Source organism: Elaeis guineensis, chromosome 2, assembly GCF_000442705.2.
Source record: "Elaeis guineensis isolate ETL-2024a chromosome 2, EG11, whole genome shotgun sequence".
In the NCBI taxonomy this organism is placed as follows: domain Eukaryota; kingdom Viridiplantae; phylum Streptophyta; class Magnoliopsida; order Arecales; family Arecaceae; genus Elaeis; species Elaeis guineensis.
This window is the reverse complement of record NC_025994.2, coordinates 119,980,452-119,995,002: the sequence shown is the minus strand read 5'-3', so window position 1 is coordinate 119,995,002 and position 14,551 is coordinate 119,980,452. Positions and strand designations below refer to the sequence as shown.

Genomic DNA, 14,551 nt, shown 5'->3' with positions numbered 1-14,551 from the left:
TAAATTAATACTGCATACAGTTAAATTAATATAATATATAATTAATTTAATATGATATATAGTTAACTAAACATGATACACAGTTAAATTAACATGGTACATAGTTAATTTAATATAATATACAGTTAAATAAACTCTATAAATAATTAGGACTATTCATAATTTGATTTCAGACCCAAAATCGATCCAAACCGAATCGAAATCGAACCAATATAGTTCGGTTTAGTTTTTGATTTTCATTTTAAAAAATTTTGATTTTTGATTTGGTTCAATTAAAAATCATTCGATTAAAAATCAAAAAATCTAAAAATCAAATAAAAAATTGAAGTCATAATTTAAATTTATATTGTTTACTATGTTGAGAACTTATTGGTTACATGGATGGATGATTGAATATTTAGATTTGATCTATTGTTATAATTTGCTACGATGTTTGATTGCTTATTTATATTATAGATGATGTAATTTTTGATATATTATATTTTATTTATTATCGATTTATCATTTATCAAATGCCAGTGTACTAGTAATTATTAATTGTTGATTTTTAATGTAAAAAATTATCAATCAACAGATTCTGAATTTAATTAAATGCAATGTAACAAACTAACAATAAATTGATAATAATTATTTTAATATGTTATATCAAAAATAGATAATTAAAAATAAAAAAAATTATTAAAAAATTAAAAAATCGAATCGAACCAAACCGAAATTCTCAGTTCAGTTTTGGTTCAATTCTTCTCTTATTTGGGTCGGTTTTCGATTTTTATTTTTTTATTATTTAGTTTTCAGATCAGATCAGTTTGGATCAGGTCGAATCGGATAAAACCGAATGAACAGTCCTATACAGCTAAATTAATATTACACATAATTAAATTAATATGGTATATAGTTAATTTAATATGGTATGCAGTTAACTAAATATGATACATAGTGAAATTTATCATTCATAGTTAAATTAACATTGTATACAATTAATTTAACACTGCATATAGTTAAATAAACTTTACACACAGTTAATTAATACTGCACATAGTTAAATTAACATGATACACAGTTAAATAAACTCTGCACACAATTAAATTAATACTGTATACAGTTAAATTAACATGATATATAGTTAATTTATCATAGTACGCAGTTAACTAAATATGATATATAGTTAAATTAATCCTATATATGGTTAAATTAACATATTATACAGTTAATTTAACATTACATACAGTTAAATGAACTCTGCACACAGTTAAATTAACATGATATACAGTTAATTTAATATAATACACAGTTAACTAAATATGGTACACAGCTAAATTAATATATTACATAGTTAAATTAATCTTGCACATAGTTAAATTAACATCGTACATAGTTAATTTAACACTGTATATAGTTAAATAAATTCTGTACATAGTTAAATTAATACTGCATATAGTTAAATTAATATAGTAGTAGGGACGATGGGTCTAAAGATTTTGAAAAGAGCAAAAATGTCAAAAAGAGAGGTTTAGAGTTAAACATTTGAAGTTGTTGACCGAAAAGTTAAAAAAAAAAAAATTAACAGAATTTAATCGTTAAAAGGAAGTCAATATGTGGAGCGGGAATCAAAAACCCCCTCTTTCAACGAAGAAGGGAAAAAAGCATGTTACTTATGTATTGCATGGAGGCTCAATAATTTTGTACCAACAACACTAACGGCACGCTATCTGCTGTCGATGGCCCAGTGGTTGGTGAGATCTCAACTAAATCAAAACGAAGGTAGGTAAGCCGGGAGCACAGGTAAAGGCCACAAATTTTCAAACATCGGTGCATAGATTGCTAGTTTCCCATTCTACACTGCGATATACTAATGAACTAAGACATCTCAACGGGCACGCTTGGGAGATAGCAGCTGAATCAGTCGCTGGGTTTGTATCTTTTGCACGAAAGAAGGATGGGCGACGTCAATCATTAGGATGCATATTACACAGATCTCAAAGCATTCAAATCTTTTTCTTCTCTCTATCTGCAGAGATTTCAAAGTGGTCACTATGTGATCCAATAGTTGACATTGTAGAAAAATGGTCAATCATTCTTTGACACGGAGGATACAACCTGAATCCACTGAATTATGCTCAAACTATGCCTGGAAATAAACGTCTAACCATCCAGTCTTGAAGGGATAGTATTAACGGCCCAGAATAATATCAATTTCTAGTCAAACTAGATCCACTGTTGAGCTGTGGACCAATCAAGCTACGCGACAACGCACACAAAGCCGTGCATTGCGCTTTTTTCCATCGTGTTTCATCTTTGGGTCCATTTTTGTGCATGTTGGTTCATAATTGGATCAATCCACTGCTGAGCTGATGCATGTGATCCTATTAATAGTTTTTGCAAAATGGCAGTAGATTAGAATATAGTGGGCTACATTTTCTTGTCCCCACAATCTTTATGGATCCTTGTTGATTGCCAATGTTATTTGGCAGAGACACGATGGAGACAGAAGAGCATGATGTAATGTCGATATTTAACTCACCAAGGGTGTTTTCCTACCTTATTATAATTTTAGTAGAGTATCCCGTGCAAGCATGTACGAAATAGATTTGCCAAGTATTATTATCGGTATTTTAGTAATTGAACTGGAGTTCATCCCCAGCCGCATTGCTATCTATAACATGTTTTCTATTGATTAGGCGATTTGATGATATTTTGAAAACCAATTCTAAATCCAAGCCAGGAAAAAAAAATATTGTTAGATCTACACGTGAACTTTGGGTCCACACGTGTTTGAATAACAACGTCTCGATTCCCTTATGCACCCACTTCCTATGAGGAAGCTCGGAGACCAGCCGCAGGTAAGAGAATTTATACCCTTCACGCGGCCGTGCGCCGTGCCAATCCCCCCGTTCCTTTCGCATGGATTCTATTCATCCATCCAGTGCTTATTATAGTAATTGGCCCACAGGAAGGAGGCGTGCTCGTTGGTATGATGCCGGGCAATGCAAGGATACAATAATTTGCCCACAAGGAGGCATCTTTGCCGCAGGTTTTGTACGTCTTACACGTCTATCTTGTATGAGACCTGGGGACTTTATGGATTTTTTTGGTCCGTGGGAAGTGGAGGTAGAATAGTATGGTCAGTGAAAAAAAAAAAAAATCTCTGTTGTATGGTTGAATTTTTTTTTTAAAAAAAAAGTTGGAAAAAAATGTCCGAAATATAATTTTTATATTTTAATGAGAAAAATTTGTATAGAACATGATTTTTTTGACTTTCTTCTATGATGGAAGTTGGAGATTTTTTTTGAAAATATCCTTTTAAGCCATCATTATAACGTCTCAAATTAACTCTTCCTCATCACGATCTATGATTAAAAAGAATATTTATAAATTTTATTTAAAAAAATAATAATATGTGTTTATCAAAAAAATAATGGTTATAGGTAAAATAGGATAAGATTTTTTTGTATTAAAGATATAATATATATTTTATATAGTTTTATGACAAAGATGGATGCTCCAAATATAAGCCATTTTGAAATAAGTAATTTTTTTAATTAAATATTATTAGAAATATTTTTTTTTATGTATTATATTTTTAGCAATCAAATTTTTAGAAATAATATTACAGGAAAAAAAATATTTCTGTAAATCAAACAAGTCCCATAGGATATATCCTCCGTATCCGAATAATTAGAAAGCGGAAGAGTGAGTCATCCTAAAATGGATGAACCTGGAACTTGGAAAGGAAAACAGTGTTCCACAATCCTGTGTACCGTATTATATTTTATTTGAAAGGTGATTTCAAGTGTTCTGGACAGCCTTTACCGTTTTGTTTTGTTTTGTTTTTTAAATGCCTTTTGTCTGCTTGTAGTTAACTGACAGGTTTCAATTTGGGGACTGGGTTCACTGCAAAAGAAACTGCGGTGTAGGTAGAAAATCTGGCGTGGAGTGAACCGCCAATTAGATCATATAATTATTATTTTTTAATATATATTTAATATTTATAATTTTATTTTTTAAAAAATTTAAATAATAAAAATATTATTTTTAAAAAAATTATGACATCCTATATTGATATTATAGTATCTTACATTGAAATTACGATTTTCTGTACAGAATGTCATAATTTTTTCACAGAATATCATAAAGATAGAAAGAACTAATCAGTCGGAACTGAATGCTGGTAGAGTTAGTCCTTCTGGATCTAGCCAGTCAGGACTGCTCACTGGCATACACTGATACAACGTGTGTTTTTTATTTTAGGACTAATCTCTTTGTCATGTCACGGGATCAAATCGTAGCTATGTGAATTAGAGCTAGTTCTCTTTTGAGTATAGCCAATGGGGCTAATCACTGGTACACATCAATGGATCAGATATTTTGTATTTGAAGCTAGTCTCTTCCGAACCTTGTTACAGGACTAATCGTAGCCGTAGTTGACGAAGACTGGAAGAGATTTTTAAAGCTTATTGTTATACATGGCATGTTTTCAAATTATTTTGATATTTGTATCTATTTTTGTATGTTTGGAAAAAAATTTATAATTATGCTTGATCTCTAAAAGATATTGATAATTTATTAAGTCCATAAAGCTCATCTCTCTTTTTTTTCTTTTTAGATCCAAAAGATACTGTGAGACTTGAGACCAATCAATGAGGAGCATAAAATTATGTATTGATAAAAAAAAAATCTTATAATTTTATTTAAAAAAATATGTGGCCATTGTATATCAGATCCGAATGCTAGATTTGAAACGTGACACCTACCAAACAGGTCACAAGGCACTCGGAATCCCATTTCTTCCTGTCTAAGATTATGCTACCCCAATGGAGGTTGGGTGTCATATTTTAGACTTTTCTTTGTGATGGAAAGGTAGGATGAAAAGAGCCACCCAGCTTTTATTGAAGCGAATTGTAACCATTTACAACATGACATATATGCAAAGCATGATGAGACCGCAGAATTGAAGAAGAGATAACAAGATTTCAACATCCAGCTACAGTGAGAGCAGGCAATCCAAACAACACCAAGCCAACAAGTTGAGAAGAAATTAATCATTAACAAATTTCAGCTGGCCAACAGAACTTGAACCTTCCACTAAAATCCCATTCTCCAAGCTGAAGTAGGAGAGTACCCTTCACTATTTTGCTTTAAGCCCAGCACTGTTTTTCTTGCAATCCATTTTTCAAAGAAACACAGCTCAGAACATAGCACTTCTGAATCACACCAGCAACCGCTAAGTCAAATTCCTGATATCCAATTTCAATTTTTTCTGAACACCTGTAATCATCTACAAGTGCCCATAGCAGAACTATGAATCAAAGAAGCTTATGCTTAAGATTTTTATTTCTCCGGAATGCACACAATTTGACCAGTGATTAAAAGGTTGAAAGCCCCTTGGTGATGACTGTAGGAAAATTCGCAAGTTTTTCTCTCTCGCCAACGGCAACATCAAGATAATATGCTGCAACGGTCACATTTTTGAGACCGATCCAACGAATATCCAGCACATTCCAAAGCTGTTGGCTTTGGTGTGGCTGGGGTCATTGACCATCCGAACTCTCCTCACCACCAACTAGGAATCCGGACATGTGATTACCTTCAAAAAGTAAATTCATGAATATTTTTCAATAAATTGAGAGATAAAAAGATAAAATATATGGACTAGCAAAAAAAAAAAAAAACATATTTTTGTTTATTTTTATATTCTAAAGTAGTCTTATTGATTGGGGATGTGAATATAGATAAGGGAGAGGTAGAAATATATTTTTTTCTGATACATGTGTATAATATATACATGGCTTCTATACTAGAAGTTTTTATAGACACGAAGAGAGGAACTAGAAGCATTTCACTCACAAAAATTGACAGATATGATCTAATAAAAAATCTCCCTCATTTAATAATATAGTATGAGTAATGTACAATAACCGTTTTACTGCCATGTGAACTCGTTTCTTATCCATTTGAGCAAATATTGATCCAGAACATAGATGTTTTAGAGACAATAAGAACTAGTAAATGAAATATTATTATTCAAATCTTAAAACCCAAAAGATTCTATATTCTAAACCCTTAGTATTTAACATATTCTGAAGGACCAAAAAAAGACAGGAAGGAAGCACGACGAAGCGGCTGAATGGGCTAGACCAAAAGCTAGTATTAAAAGCAAGTGTAGGATGAATGGGTGACGGCATCACCAGAGAAAACTTTATTGAACTAGGCCAGACCAGCATTTTCCCAAGGAGGATGGCTAATATGTGTAGTTACCAAATGATGAATCCTTTCCAAACGGGGCAGGCATCAGATAAACATTAACTAAAAGCTCACAATGTTTCATTAAAGCAGCACACTAAGATCTCCACAATATCAAAAAGTTACAACTGGAAAGCTTCCAACGGTAGTAACACAACCAAAGGTTGTTAATTTGAGCAAGAAAAGCAACAGAAACTCCTAAATACTAGTTGGGAAGGTCCTTACCTCCCAACTATTTCCATATTAGTATCTTCCAATCTTTAAGATTACTGGAAGAAGAGAAGAAAGAGGATGAGCACTACGTTTGTCCCTTCACTCCTTTCTCCCCTAATCCTGGCACTCATTAATATATCCTAAGTTTTTACCACACCGACGGTAAAAAAGAAGGGGGACAAAAAACCCTTCCTGGACTATACTATATAACTGCATTACTCAACACCTGAAACCAATCAAGCTCTCTGTTTCTTTTATGCTTGAGTTTCCAGATAATCTCAGACCAATGTATACCCTGAGACCCAGATGTCAGCTGGAGAAGCTGTATGGATGTAAACAAATTCCAAGCTCTTTCCCGCAGCCAGAGAGCTGAGCCATGTTGGGAATCCAAAGCCATTTCTGGACTTGCTGAGCCCCCATAATGGGCCATAAAGCTTGGATACAGAAATGTTGAGGTCCTTCACAGTCTTTGATGATTTGTTTGTCACCACTGTGGAATACCTGTAGTAGGTTTTTCCCTTGTAATTCCATGACGTAGTTGCCTTTTGCTCGACAGTGAATGGTGAGTTAGGTTTCGAAACTGCATTAAAACAACAAAAATCTTAGACGATTCTAAAGACTAACGTATGATAAAAGTCCAGTAGGCCAATGCAGAGCTTGAACTTAATCTTCAAAATTTTATGTGTGGTGCATGCAACATGAATGATTCTGCCATTCCAGTTATGCCGGATCTGAAAAAACAAAAAACAGTGTTTGGATTTTGGATTTATTTCAAAATCAAATTTGAGATTTCTTGGAATTTGGTTTATAAGTTAGGAGGGAGGTAAAGATCATGGAGTTGGAAAGGTTTTTTTCCTTTTCAAGTTCATGATATTTGGCCTCCCTATCTTAAACTTTAACAACCACACATGGTAGAAGGAGAGTAACAGTCAACTTCGGCACTAAATGCTTCATGGGGAGATTCCATGCTGACATGTTTAGTTTCCAATGATATAGATTTGAATCATTAATAAGGAGAGCTTTGCGATCAAAGATAAAATATTATCTATCGTAAAGTCAGTGTACTTTCAGGTGCTTAATTGGATTGCAAAATAGCATAGGCATAATGAAATGAATTAACTAGTAGGGAGTGCACAAAGTACCTGGAGCAGAAGTAGATGGTTTTGGCTGAGGCATGGGTTTCATTTTATCATTCTTCACAGGTATATTAGGTGTAGGAAGCACCACTGCAAGCAAGGTGCAAAACCTTAGCAACTTAATCCAAGTTCCAAAATGAGTTGAAAAGGATTCACAATTGAGATGTCATACCTGGAAGGAGTTGGTTGAAACCAGCATTGCCACCATGAAGACGGGCCAATACACCAAGTATAGGAGCATTGTTATATGTTGCAGGCTCAGTCTGCTCATAGTTGTCCCTTTGATCAGCAAAGTCATCATAGGCATCAGGCCCACCAACAATGGCACCATGAAGGAGGTTAGGGTCGCTGGACTTGCGGCTGAACCATGTTTGGTAACCTCCCCTGCAGCTCACGAATGTAGCATCGACCTTGATCGACACGATCGAGGATGCACGGTGGTGGACCTTCTGTGGGTAAGTGCTGCCATATCCCACCATATAGCTTGTGGCCCTTGGGTTGTCTCCTAGTATATAATCAACCTGAAGACAAGGCTCGGGAAGCATTAGATGGTAGCACTTTAAAAATTCATGTGATAGTTATATCCAATTGGAGATTGAGACAGAGAAAGATGTTATGTAATTATTTCACAAGTGGCCAGTAAAATACGTTATATTTGTATGAATGAAGAAAACAATCAACGAAAGAGTTTAGAAAATGTTAGAGATCATAATTGTATAGAATCTGTGACAATGTTAACTAAGGCATGCACAAACTGCACTGAAATTCTGAAATGTTACACAAGACATAAGTTACAACAGGATATGGCATATGAAACATGATTACTCATATCAAAGCATACAGTTAGAAAAATAAAATCTATCAAAGTATATTTGCATGGTAGTTTGAAGACTCCTAGCAAGATGTATGAGATGCAGTCTTTATATATATATATATATATATATAGAAAGAAAAATCACCTGAGACTTGGCAAACATGAGAAGCTCTGAAGGCGTGGCAGTACCAGCAGCACACTGTATGTTCCTCCCAGTAGCTGAAATGTAGTCAGAGTAAACAGTGAGGAGGAAGGAGGCACTCGTCACGAACTGCATATTGTTCCACCTCTGGCGGAACATTAGGCCTCCAGGGGTCCTCTGAACATTGCGGGTACCCTTTCCGAGGCATGAGCACATAAAGTACTCTGCCTTCTGCTGATATCGCTCAAAGACTGGCGAATGATGAGCTGCTTTCCCTTGGAAAAGAAACTGTGGATGATGAAGACACCATTACAGGGGATGAATCAGTATGTGTTTCACAATGGCATTTTAACACAAAGCATATTTTACTGTAGATATGCGAGACTACGGACTTCTTCAACTGGGAGGGAGTAGAAGAATATTGCGATGTTTGTGTACGAAAAACTATATGTATCATGTCCTACTCTTGCTTATATGTGCCATAAGCAAGCACAGGGCATGCATGGCCCATGGTCTTGGTGCGCGAGAATGGATACAGTTTAGGTCGGTGCAGTTACAAGTACTTCTAAGGCCTAGTTTCAGCCCACTCGCCAAAACCCATCCAGCTTTCCATGGCCACGGCCCATCTTCTTGTTTGGATATTTCTATAGAATTAGACTAAAAATCACATAAAATTGATAAATTGGGCCATCCATTTAAGCATGGCCATATATCAACTAAATATCATCCAGCTCAAATCATATGTAATGATGGGGGAACATACAACAATAGTATGAGAAACTATATAAAACAATGAAGCAGTACAACTTTTTTTTTACAAGCCCTCTCTTTTTTTTTTCTATTCTTTGATGCCACTTCACTACTCCATACATTCTATAACAACCACCTATTTATAGGTATAAGAAATGACCTTTTGACTCATCTAATAAATTTATCATTTAGACTTTCCATGTGACTCTTAGATTTTCCATGTGACCCTTAATTTTTCAATGTGACTCTTGATTTTTGTCACTATAATTAATTTTACAAAATTTAATATAATTTTTCGATTTCTTCAATACAATTAATATTTACTTTTTCTAACTTTCTGCGGTCGGGTTTCAAATGCAAAATAGATGGGCCAACAAGCCCGATCCTTAGAAAATTTTCAGCCCAATCTTATACAATATCCAAATAGGCCCAAAATAGAAGAGAAAACCAAGTTTTACAAAGACTAACTATGACGAGCAAACTCCGGAATCTCATAAACAGGCTAGGGTCTAATTGGGCCCAGAATCTCCTGAGGTCCAGGGTTAAATCTGGGACCAAACGCACTGCCTGATGGTTGGTCCAGGTTTAAATCCTGATATGGGCTCGAGCACTTAGCTTGGACCTCAATTCAGGCTCGAGTCTGAACCGGGTTTGCTCTAGCCAATTCATGCCAGGTTCTATTTAAAAGGTTTATGGTTGGCAAAACTGACTACATTGGTAATTAATATACCTTGGAGGCGAGAACTTGAACACCAGCGTATTTGACGTCCCACCCGAACTCGGTCATCGCCCACCCGGTTCCACCCAACGCATCACCGTTGTTCCCCAAGTAGTCCAGGTAGTACCTGTCGTTCGTCGCCTGGTACAGCCACGCCGCGGCCCAGAGTAGCTCGTCCTGCACAAATCAGATAATGTCAACCGTCCGATGGGCAGATCCCAATTCAATAATCTCACTTACCCCGTATCCACTCATGGATTGGTAGTACTTCTGAGCGACGGTGATGCTGCTGTCGTACTTGCCCCTGTACTTGTCCGCGAACTCAAAGAGCTGTAATAAGAATTAAGACAAATTTTTGTTAACTTATGTTGACAATCCCTTGATTGCTCATTTATTTTCACTTAATTCCCCTCGTACTCTCGTAGTAGTTAGGTGCACAATAACGGACTGGATCACACTAATCACGAGGCAATGTCCCTTCCCCGAAGACCGCGAGGGACAAGATAGTAATTTTATGGTCAGGGACCGGGGAAAGGAGCAGGGGATGGGAGAGGATTCGAGGAAGCATCGACACGGCATCCCACGTGACTCCAACCGTCTATCTTTCTTGGGAGATGCCCATCCCAACGGCCCAGATGCGCGAGTACGGAGCCATTAAAGATCACAGTACTGCTGGGCTCCATCATTCAATAATAGTTGGAACCTAAACGTATCCGCATAGACATTCCTATGCGTGAGACAGGGAAAACTTTACACCGGCGCAGTGAAAACAAACACTACGGTACGTTACTAACATACGCCGGATTAATGGACGTTACTTGGGTCTAGAAACTTGGGAGGTCCTTGAGAAGTAGCAGCTGATATTGGGTTCGGACCTGCTTTGCATGGCTGAGGAGCTGGCTGGAATAAGCTGGGTCCAACCGCCGGAAAATAATGGAAGTTGAGGCCATTGCCGCTGACGTCTCTCCGGCAAGATCCGATCCAGGGTGGTTGGCATCAATCCTGTAGGCCATCCGGCTAGTCGTCATGTCTTCGGGTCGCTGCCAGCAATAGTGATCCGAGTTCCCATCCCCCACCTGTACAAAATTAACAAAGCAAGCTTAATTATAATCAAAGAACAGTAATAATAATATAATTACATTGTTAAGATACAGATAATTGAGTTAACACGTGCAAGTGTTAGTTATGCAATTAATTAAAAGTTTCCAATGAGGGCATAGAGTGTAGTACTGTGATTTTATGTGGATAAATATAACAGCTCTCACATGTAATTGCCTCTGACCCCAACAAGGAACATTAAAACTAGTGTAATAGTCAGATAATACCTTTTTAATGGAAATGGTTAAGGGCATGCAAACAAAGCTTCATGACGTTTTTAAAGATACTTCTAAAAAGTGGTTACTTTAGTGGGTCTCTATCCGGGAGCCATCAGAAACAGACAGCAAGCAAGCCATTAAACTATCAGTTGCTGTTTTTGACAGTGGCTTTGAAGTTTGTCTTTAAGAGAAAATAGAGGGATTTTCTACAAATAAGGCAGCTTAATCAATCATCAGGGAAATCAAAATGATATCCACTTCACAAAATGACAACTTTTTTCACAAATTCTACCCCTGGATAAAGATTTTAAGTCTGTGATTTCTTATCCACAGTGAAAAAACCTTCTACCTTCCGGTTAACAGCAAATCAACTACTTGGTGAAAGACTTTGTACCTAGAAAACCTAGTAAAATGATCCAGATCTACCTTGGCATAACAACAGGTCCCGTAGGAAAAGTTTAAGTAGCAGTCATGATGGGTCTATTGACCAGGATAGAGAATAGCCAGTCCTCTGTTCTCTCTGTAGTATGTAAAGTTAAGCACATGCAGTTAGAACTTGTAATATTCTTCTACTGAGGTTGGAAAAGGTAACTAGATGCAAGACATCCAAATAGCGCAGTTCATTGAGTAAATAGACCTAAAGCTCATGCTAACAAGGGGCACCCACCTCTCCATAGAGGACATAGGGCTCTGGGTGGGCTTTGATGAGGTAGTCAGTGCCCCACTTCACAGCCTCCATGGCATGACCTAGCTCTCCAGTTGCAGCCATCTGCTTCCCATATTCAGCTATGCTCCATGCCATCATAGTGATGGTGAAGGCCATTGGCAGACCAAATTTCACATTGTCCCCTGCATCATAGTAGCCTCCAACAAGATCTACCTGCAGGTAAAAAAGCAAAAAGAAAAAAAATGGTGAAAACAAAGTAAGTAATTGGACTTTAACAGAATAATCAGATCTCTCCTTCTTTGCCTAAATAATTGATAAGTCATAGGGTTATGTGTGCCTATTTGGTGCTCTGACTTCCATCAGAAATTCACAAGAATAACTGAAAAGGATAAGCCTAGTGAATGTATCATTGGGTAGAGAATTTTTATAATTCATCTCCATATGCAAGTCAACATGAACAGAATGGCATGTCAAGCTTTCAACCATAAAGGAACGGGTGGGGGGAGCAATCGGACCTACAGATCAAAAAAAGATTAAAAACAGAATTTATAAGTCTGAGAAAAAAAAATAGATTATTTTGTGCACAATGGCTTCTCTATAATTTTCTAAGATGAAATCGTGAAATGACGTATCCGGAAGCTAAAATGATATTTAACTAGAAATTTGATATTTTATTCAGGAAGAAAATAGAGAAAATGACAACAAGCACCTAAGCAAGGAAAGTATGTTATTATATAACCTTTCTTATGGCCCATAAAATCTTCCCTCACATCATTAACAAATAAAAAAGCAAAAAAAAAAAAAAAAAAAGAGAAATGACTGTAAAAGATTAAAGAAAAGACAGAGAAGAAGAAATTATGTTGTTTGGCGTTCGGGGAGGATTGGAGTCCATGTTCGCTTTAAAACACAATGAAGATGTACAGGTGACGCCCATTCCATTACTTACAAGAAAGAAGAAAAAAGGAACATAACACCGCTTCTGATAATTAAAAAAAAAAAAAAAAAAAAAAAACAAGAAGAAGAAGAAGAAGCTATTCAAGAAAAAAAATTGGAAAAAATACAAGCAGATGGGATGTAAGCCTTCAAAAATTTGGAAAGGAAATAGACTACATAAACTAACAATGAGAAACAGAGAGAGGTAGAAAAGCATTTACCCCATTAGCCTTTCCATCAAGCAGCCCCGAGTTAGCTCTCCAGGTGACCCTCTGGTTACTGGGGAGGTACCCAGACCTCTGGGCCTCAAAGAACAGAATGCTCTTGCTCAGTGCCTTCCCATAGTCATGCCCAGCAGAAGCCAGAGGCACCAGAACCAGCAGCAAAGTGAACACCACCACAACTCCACCCATCCCTCAGAACAAGATGATTATTATTATTGTTGTTATTATTATTATCAAAAAAAGGGTTGGAAAAAGATAGTCCAGACAACAAGAACAAAAAAGAGCCCAACAAGTGCAAAGAAGTTGATTTCAACTTAACAAGAAACAATGTAGGTGGTTTATTAGCTAAAACTCCTAATAAACCACAATGAAGAGGGGGGAAAGCTAAGGGGGAGGAGAGAAGGGAAGATACAGAGGCGGGCGGGATGAGAGGGAGTGAAGAAAGATGAGAAGCTCTAGAGCTCTATATATGGAGAGAGAGGTGGGAAGTGGCGCTAATTAATTGTAGGGTCCTTATTTTATTTTATTTTAATTTAATTTTCTCTCTTCTATTATACTGAGAAGCTAAAAAAAAGGTTGGGACGGGAGAAAGAATCCCATGCGGCGCCTGCGCTCTCTCGGCAGCCAGTCGGTGGGTTTATAATTCTCCTCATTTTTCGGGGGGAAAAACAGAAGAAAAGAGAGGGAAAGAAAAAACAGAGCCAGTTGGTGGTTTATAATCTCCTCCATTTTCGAAAAAAGAAAAGAGAGAGAGAGAGAGAGAGAGAGAGAGAGAGAGAGAGAGAGAGAATTAGAGTAATAATTCGATTTGAAATTACTACCATTAAAAAGGAAATGGATGGCCTTTATTAGTGCAGTTATTATTATGAGGAGGGGTGGATCCGGTTGGGGACAGTTAGTCGCAGGGGGTCCACTGGATTGGAGGCATCTGGGCCGTCCACCCGTTGCTAAGATCAGCTACTGGACAGCTGCAAAGGGCTTGAGATTGGAAACTTTTATTTTTTTTTATTTGTTTGGGTTTTGGATTTTTGGGACTTCGAGAAAGAAAAAGTGGGGATGGAGCGAGTAAAGACGCGACCGGATGCCCTAACGGCCACTTCACACCAAGAGCTATTTTTGCCCAGCAATTTTCACTTTTTTTATGTTGCCTCCGTGCCTTGCCTTTCCTGTTGGAATAATTAAAGAAAAAAAAAATAGAAAGATTTAGCAGCAAATCAAGCCCCAGATTCCTTTCTTCTTGTAATGGTTAACCAATATGACAGACGTTTTAGTTTTACAGTCGTTTGGAAAGATTCTTGGCCTTCTTAATCCAGTTCACTCATGATATAATTTGTCAATAATTTACTGTATCGATTGTACTTATATAAGGTTATCAATGAAATTCTACATAGAATACAT

The 14,551-nt window shown here is 36.6% G+C and overlaps 1 protein-coding gene across 1 annotated transcript; it reads right to left on the bottom strand.

Moving 5' to 3' along the window:
- Window positions 1-6,148: 6,148 nt before the first annotated feature.
- Window positions 6,149-13,606, bottom strand: LOC105039280 (endoglucanase 6). The gene is made up of 9 exons (XM_010915386.4): window positions 13,151-13,606; window positions 11,997-12,209; window positions 10,889-11,089; window positions 10,254-10,343; window positions 10,026-10,190; window positions 8,549-8,833; window positions 7,762-8,110; window positions 7,596-7,679; window positions 6,149-7,033 (listed from the first exon to the last, which is right to left on the bottom strand). Exons 1-9 carry the CDS (start codon window positions 13,340-13,342, stop codon window positions 6,732-6,734), a joined length of 1,881 nt encoding a protein of 626 aa, XP_010913688.1. The 5' UTR covers window positions 13,343-13,606; the 3' UTR covers window positions 6,149-6,731.
- Between the last annotated feature and the right edge of the window lie 945 nt (window positions 13,607-14,551).

Excerpts from the sequence above, each read along its gene's own strand:
- LOC105039280 (XM_010915386.4), bottom strand. The coding sequence starts at position 13,342 with ATGGGTGGAGTTGTGGTGGTGTTCACTTTGCTGCTGGTTCTGGTGCCT. Across the intron at positions 12,210-13,150 it reads TTGATGGAAAGGCTAATGGG|GTAGATCTTGTTGGAGGCTA; the intron begins GTAAATGCTTTT and ends TTTTACCTGCAG. Across the intron at positions 11,090-11,996 it reads CCTATGTCCTCTATGGAGAG|GTGGGGGATGGGAACTCGGA; the intron begins GTGGGTGCCCCT and ends AATTTTGTACAG.